The sequence below is a fragment of the Thamnophis elegans genome, chromosome 14, assembly GCF_009769535.1.
Source record: "Thamnophis elegans isolate rThaEle1 chromosome 14, rThaEle1.pri, whole genome shotgun sequence".
Lineage (NCBI taxonomy): Eukaryota > Metazoa > Chordata > Lepidosauria > Squamata > Colubridae > Thamnophis > Thamnophis elegans.
Window position 1 is genome coordinate 7,764,120 of NC_045554.1, and position 7,768 is coordinate 7,771,887.

Sequence of the window (7,768 nt, forward strand, 5' to 3'; positions counted from 1 at the left end):
GTGGCCGCAGGAGCCTCGTTACGTCATCAATCCACGCCAGGCAGCATGGCGAAGGCCGCGGCGGGCAGTGGCCTTCTGCTGGTCCGTGAGCATTACCTGCTCGGCGCCCGCTGGGAAGGTAGAGCGTTTGGCGGGATTAGCTCCCATTTCTTTCGGGATTCCCACGTGATTCTCCCAACCCTGACCTTAGAACCCTCCCTCGGATGCCTCCTTCGCCCTCCCTGGATTAACTCCCCGATCGGGCGATTTCTTACTACGATTCCCAGAATTCCCGGCAGGCAGCCATCTTGGAAAGGGGCTTTGTTGCGGCCCGCTGGAGGAGGGGGCTTGGATAGGAGGATTAACAGGTGTCTAAGGAAGTGCCAGTATTGAGTTCACCCAGCACGACCTCCTATTGCTACTATTACTGTTCCTCCTACTAATAGTAGTAATATTACTACTATTAGAATAGCCCCTACTGTTCTTTATTTGCATTTTATTTTTTAAAGTGGTTATGGCGGTTTTATGGGTTTCCCTATTGCTTTTTAAATTATTATTATTATTTACTAATTTATTATTAATAATAATTATTTATTATTATTTTATTAATTTTATTTTTAAGGGACGTGGTGGCTCAGTGGCTAAGACACTGAGCTTGTCGATCAGAAAGTTCGGCAGTTCGAATCTCTAGTGCTGCATAACGGAGTGAGCTCCCGTTACTTGTCCCAGCTTCTGCCAACCTAGCAGTTCGAAAGCACGTAAAAAATGCTAGTAGAAAAATAGGGACCACTTTTGGTAACAGCGTTCTGTGTGCCTTCCGCACGGAAGTCACACCAGGCCACATCACCACGGAGATGTCTTCGGACAGTGCTGGCTCTTCGGCTCTGAAACGGAGATGAACACCGCCCCTAGAGTCGGGAACGACCAGCATGCATATGTGCGGGGGAACCTTTCCCTTTGTTGCTTTTTAAATTGTTTTTATTGGATTGTTCTCTTTAACCACTTAGATCAGTGGTTCTCAACCTGTGGTTGAGGGATCACAGGGGTCGCCTAAGACCATCGGAAAACACATATTTTCAAAAAAAATACGGAAAGCATAAAATAATTTTATGGTTGGGGGGTCACCACAACACGAGGAACTGTATTAAAGGGTCGCGACATTAGGAAGGTTGAGAGCCACAGACTTAGATACCATGGGCCACCTATGAATTGAATCAATCAATTAACTTAATAAATGTTAGCAATAGCAATAGCAGTTCGACTTATATTCCGCTTCATAGGACTTTCCAACCCTCTCTAAGCGTTTTACAGAGTCAGCATATTGCCCCCACAGTCTGGGTCCTCATTTCACCCACCTCGGAAGGATGGAAGGCTGAGTCAAGCTTGTTCCACCTCTTCTGATGTTCTCCTTACAACCGTCCTACTAAATAGGACGGAGAATGGCCATAAAGTAAAGCCATCTAAATCCAACACCAAGCATTGCCAGACTACATACAGTGTTTGGAGGCAGGAGTCCTAGGGTGAATTGTTTGTGGTGTTTTGTGATTTTTGTGGAAGTCCAGATAGCAGCCATTAGTGTTCATTAAAAGCTGTGCGCTCCCTTTTTACGTGCATCGTGATTTGGAGGGGGGAGGGCCTTCTCTGTTGCTGCTCCGGCCCTCTGGAACGAGCTCCCCGTGGAGATCCGGACCCTTACTACCCTCCCGGCCTTCCATAAAGCTACTAAGTCCTGGCTGTTCCGGCAGGCTGGGGGCTGTTGAAGTATCCGGCCCCACTTCAATTGTGAATTTTGCTGTATTTTTAAATTGTTATATTGTCTTGTACTGTCTTATTTATCCCCTCTCCCTGTTTTATTGTAAGCTGCCCGGAGTCCTTCGGGAGTGGGCGGCATACAAAACCAATAAAACTCTAAACTCTTTAGTTGTAGGCAACTTCTTGATTTTCTTGAGTCCCCTCCCTAGCACCAGTGTGCAGATTTTCCTATTTGTCATAACGGATCTGCATAGTTGGATGGATTGAAAGAGCAATTAATTCAGTCTCATCCTTCTTCTGATTGAGACTTCCTCTCCATTATTAAAGCATCTCAATTATGTAATTATTTAACCTCAGCAGAGGATTTTGAGCTTGGATAACCGTTTGTACCGAACACTACAGGACGTCTTGCCTGAGCAGATTATTTATTTTATTTTATTTTATTTGTCTTGTATGCCGCCCACTCCCGAAGGATTTCGGGCGGCTCACAATAGACAAAGGAAAGGGGGAAAACTAGACAAAGACAACACTTTAAAAACAAAACCACAACATTCACAATTTCCGTGGGGCTGGATACCCCCCCCCCCCGGCCAGCTGGAGCAGCCAGGACTTGGTGGCTTTGCAGAAGGCCGGGAGGGTAGTAAGGGTCCGGATCTCTGTGGGGAGGTCGTTCCAGAGGGCTGGAGCTGCAACAGAGAAGGCTCTCCCCCAGGGGGGTCGCCAGCCGACATTGGCTGGCAGATGGAATCCGGAGGAGATTGGATTAGAAGACCTCTAAGGTCCCTTCCTACTCTTGTGATTCTGTTACTATTGGTTCACGTAAGCCTTAATTGAAAATCACAAGCTGAAAGGGGAAAAAGTTGATTTTTTTTAAAAAAAATTAATGAATTATTTCCATGCTTAGAAAGCTCTGAAAAAAGTTCAAGTAACGATTGCAATTCCCTTTGACAGTCAACCGATGATTGTCTGTTTGACAGGGGCAAAAGGAAGATGGGGCTTGCAGTTCCTATGCTCCCCGCTCAGATTTTGTAGTAGCGGAGTGGTTTTGGATGATATCAACAAGCCGGTGGTGGACCGGATAATCAGAGTGGATCACGCAGGCGAATATGGAGCAAATCGTATCTACGCAGGTCAGATGGCTGTCCTAGGCAGAAGTTCAGTAGGACCAGTCATCCGTGTAAGTATTTTTACCCCACTGATTTCATCATCCTTGTTCTGATTTCTTTTTTCTATACCTTAACTTCAACCGGTAGCCAGAATTATTATTATTTTTTTACAATCAGTTTATACAAGTTTATGTCAAACTCGAGTCGTCACATCGTTGTCACATGATGTATTGGGACCTTTTCCCCCCCCTTCTCTAAACCGGGCGTGGGTGTGACCAGCGCACGACACATCCAGCCTGCGGGCTGTGAGTTTGACACCCCAGCTTTATGTAGTTAATTATCCACAATGATTTGCGGAGTGAATTATTGTTGGGTGGAGTCCTCTGTTGTATGAAACCATAACAAAGGTTAGCTTTGACTTACAGCTGTTTGTTTAATGACAGCTCAAAGTTACAAGGGCGGGGGAGGGGGAAGATATGTACAACCTGTCCTCACATTTTTTGACTTTATGACACCCTGCGATTATGTGGCTGAAATTCAAATGTTTCGCAACCATCTCGCATCTACTACTGTTTGCAGAATCCTGCAGTCACCTGATGACAATTTGAGTTCTTTCCGACAAAAGAATCAATCGGTGAAACTGGATTCCCTTAAAACCCACGTGATTTCCTTAACAACTGCAGTGATTTTGCCTAACCACCGCATTAAAAATGGTCATAAAATTGCTCATGGGCACAGGGCGACTCACTTTATGACCGGCCTGACTTATGAGAGAAATTCAGGTTCCCAAAATACATCAAGGACTATCTGTTGTGGCTCACCAGCAGCCAGGGGAGCTGGCAGCAGATTCGGACAGTGAGGAGGTTGGGGAGGAACCTGGACCAGTCCTTGAGTCTGGGGAAGGCTCTGATGAGGGCTCTGTGTCGGAGGCAGAGAGGGGGCCAGAGCCATATGCCAGTTATCAGCTGCCTTCAAAGTCAGACATCAGTGGGGCAGAGGAACAGCTGGAGCCTGTTCCCAGTGTGCGCATGTGCAGAGTTGCCAGATGAAGGGAAGAGCTAAAGAACAGGGGTCGACTTGGGAGTAAGGCTAGCGGTGGACGATGAATGGCCCCTCCCAGAGGAAATAAAAGAGGAGCGAAAGGGGAGTGGAGTTTGCAGGAGATCAATAGTTCGCTTAATTGGCTTGTGACTCTCTGAGACTCCTTGCCAAGATCTGCAGAGATCGTCCTGGCAGCTCTCCAAGCCAGAGAAGGTCTGTGACTGTAAATCCTCCCTTGAAAGACTTTGCTGGATGTGAAGGAGCAGAATTCATAGTAAATCAATAAAAGGGTTTTTTCCCGGAACCAGGAGTTTGCTTCGTGCTCTTAGGAAGCCTCGGTTAGAACACTACCTGTATGACTAGATTAGTTCTGGCATAAACTGTTAGATGGCCTGCATCTAATCATTGTTTATTGAAAACATGGCTTGTGGCTCAGAGCAGTGTATGAACTCGGCCCATGTGGGCTCCATGATGGTTTAGCAAAATGAAATGTATCTCCAGATTGAGAGAGCATACAGATAGAAGACTTCTGAACTATGGGGAACTATCTCTTGTGTTTTTATTTTAATCCAGCAAATGTGGGAACAAGAAAAGGACCATTTGAAACAAATGAAGGACTTGCTGGTTATGTACAGAGTCCGCCCAACCGTTTTGTTACCTCTGTGGGACGTTGCAGGTTATATGTTAGGTGAGCATCGGTGTCTCTCTTTTCCTAGTAGATATCTGGGATATGTATCTTCCCGAGAACAGCTGGGATGTTGATGTTTTACCTCTAGGTGCTGGCACAGCTTTGCTGGGGAAGAAAGCCGCCATGGCCTGCACCGTGGCTGTGGAAGAAAGCATCGCTGTGCATTACAACAACCAGATCAGGGTCCTCGTAGAAGAAGACCCCGAGAAATACAAGGAGTTGTTACAGGTAATCCCTGTGCTAAAAACTTACGGGAACATTCTACCTCTTGATATTGATTTTGTTCAATTTAGAGCAGTGTTTTTCAAACTTGGCAACTTAAAAGATCTATGGACTTCAACTCTGCAGCATGCTAGTTGAGGAATTCTGGGAGTTGAAGTCCAAAACACCAGTAAAAGTTCCTCAGTATGGCTGGGGAATTCTGGGAGTTGAAGTCCACAGACCTTAAAAGTTCCTCAGTATGGCTGGGGAATTCTGGGAGTTGAAGTCCAAAACACCAGTAAAAGTTCTTCAGTATGGCTAGGGAATTCTGGGAGTTGAAGTCCACAGATCTTAAAAGTTTCTCAGTATGACTGGGGAATTCTGGGAGTTGAAGGCCACAGATCTTAAAAGTTCCTCAGTATGGCTGGGGAATTCTGGGAGTTGAAGTCCACAGATCTTAAAGGTTCCTCAGTATGGCTGGGGAATTCTGGGAGTTGAAGTCCACAGACCTTAAAGATTCCTCAGTATGGCTGGGGAATTCTGGGAGTTGAAGTCCACAGACCTTAAAGGTTCCTCAGTATGGCTGGGGAATTCTGGGAGTTGAAATAGGTAAATAGGTGGATGGATGGATGGATGGATGGATGGATGAATTTGAGAATCTGGTGGGCCAAATTTCATAAGTTCCACATTTACCAACATTTCACCATTGAATGAAATTTTCTAAATTTCCAGTAGAAGCAAAGGATGTTCTTAATCATGTGTGATATAAAACCTTGTTCATCCCTTCTCAAGCTAGACTGCCAAGTCTTCCAAAAGAATATTCTGTTGTCATTCTTTTGAAAGCCTGTTCCGAGAACTGATGACAGGTTCCAGTTTTGGGTCAGAGCGGGATGCAGGAGCTGAAAACAGAGAATTGGAAGCCCATATGCTATTCTGATGTTATATGTTTTCATTTGAAATGTACCCCAAAAGCCTTGGCATATTTTGTTTTAAAAACCAGTTACGTATGTCTTGTTTTCTCACTTGATTTGCTTCTTGGATAACCCCTCCCCACCAGATCATCAAGAAATTTCGGGATGAAGAGATGCAGCATCACGACACCGGACTGGAGTATGGTGCTGAACTGGTAAGTTGGCAACCAACCTCCTCCGAATGTGCACTAATCAAAAGCACCCATGCTGGCTCAGGAATTCTGGGAGTTGAAGTCCAGTTGACCTGGTTACCCACCCGTGCTCCAGAGTCTGTCAAGACCTATTGAGGAGGGAATGCGAGTTGCAAGAATTTCAGCCATTGGATCATTTCCCACATGCGACCGATGGATCTCAAACAGTGATGGGATTCAAAGAATTTATCAACCGGTTCTCTGCCCTAATGACCAGCTGGGTAGGTGGGGCTCGGTGATCATGTGACTGGGTGGGCGTGGCCAACACAACATCACTCACGTCGATGGGTTTTTTGTCTTGCTGTTACAATGTCATAAGGGTTAACCGGAGAGGCAGTTTCTGTAAGCAGGGCAATAAAAATTAGACTAGAATGTTTCCCTCCTGCCTTCCTTACAGGATTAGCCCTGTAAAGTGGGGGGAAAAAACAAAAGGAGATTTCTTCCAACAACCGGTTCTCCCAACTGCTTTAGAAAGTTAACAACCGGTTCTCCCGAATAGGTGCAAACCGGCTGAATCCTACCACTGATCTCAAAGCATCAAAGGATGCTTTGAATTTTCTTCATTTTGGGTTTTGCTGCCTTTTCTGGAAACCCAGAAACTGGTAGGTCTTTTCCCCAGGAACAGAGGCGTTTTCAGGGAACTGTTTACAAAATCATCTCATGAACCCTTATAGAGCTGGAGCAACAAAGGGACAATTTCTTAAAATAGCATTTAGCAAAATAATAAAAGTTGGAAGGGACCTTGGAGGTCTTGTAGTCCAACCCTCTGTCCAAGCAGGAGACCCTATACTATTCTGGACAAATGGCTGTCCAATTTCTTCTTAAAAACCTCCAGTAATGGAGCACACACAACTTCCGGAGGCAAGCTGATTATTCTCGGGAAAAATCTCCATAATTTAAGTTGGATCTCTCTTTAATGATCTTCCACCCCTCTTGTCCCGTCCTGAAATGCTTTGGAGAATGCTTTGTCCTGGATAACTGGAATAGCAAAAGCAGTTTCAGCCTCGAGTTGTTACTGGTAGCCGTTTTGAAGAAAATGGGAAAAAAAATAGAATAGAATTCAATTCTTGATTGGCCAAGTGTGATTGGGCACACAAGGAATTTGCCTTTGGTGTATATGCTCTCGGTGTACATGAGAATAAAATACATTCATGAAGAATAAAAAGATACAACACTTAGTAATAGTCAAGGTTACTAATAAGCTATCAAATCGTACTAGTAAACAATTAAAAACAATATAAATTGTAAAGATACAAGCAACATGGTTATAGTCATAAGTGGGAAGAGATAGATATTAGCAAGGAAGAGAAGAATAATAGTAATACATTCTTAGTAAATTATTTGACAGTGTTGTGGGAATTAGTTGTTTAGCAGAGTGATGGCATTGGGGGAAAAACTCTCCTTGTGTCTAGTTGTTCTGGTGTGCAATGCTCTATAGCGTCATTTTGAGGGTAGGAGTTGAAACAATTTATGTCCAGGATGCGAGGGGTCTGTAGATATTTTCACAGCCCTCTTTTTGACTCCTGCAGTCTGCAGGTCCTCAATGGAAGGCAGGTTGGTAGCCATTGTTTTTTTTTGCAGTTCTGATTATCCATTGAAATCTGTTCTAAACAGTTCTAATATTCGATGTTCTCTCTTTTTTCTTGCATAGACTCCGGGATATTCAGTTTTGAAGAATGCTATACAAGTCGGATGTAAAGCAGCAATATTTTTATCGGAAAGAATTTAAATTTGGCCACTGTAGATCTATTGTTAAATTAAGAGGTTATTACTGTCACGTTCAAGTAGAGCAAAGCCTTCCTTCTTTCTACCTTATTGAAAAGCCTCTAGAGATGGGAA

General features: G+C 44.4%; 1 protein-coding gene across 1 annotated transcript in view; it reads left to right on the top strand.

Moving 5' to 3' along the window:
* COQ7 (coenzyme Q7, hydroxylase) overlaps positions 1–7,768 on the top strand; it is a 7,817-nt gene extending 49 nt beyond the window's left edge. Inside the window, exons 1-6 of the mRNA XM_032230896.1 lie at positions 1–118; positions 2,709–2,908; positions 4,452–4,566; positions 4,655–4,794; positions 5,825–5,893; positions 7,581–7,768. The exon at positions 1–118 is cut by the window's left edge and continues 49 nt beyond it. Of these exons, the coding sequence (XP_032086787.1) occupies positions 46–118; positions 2,709–2,908; positions 4,452–4,566; positions 4,655–4,794; positions 5,825–5,893; positions 7,581–7,658 (675 nt within the window). The 5' untranslated portion in view covers positions 1–45 and the 3' untranslated portion in view covers positions 7,659–7,768. The remainder of the gene's footprint in view (positions 119–2,708; positions 2,909–4,451; positions 4,567–4,654; positions 4,795–5,824; positions 5,894–7,580) is intronic.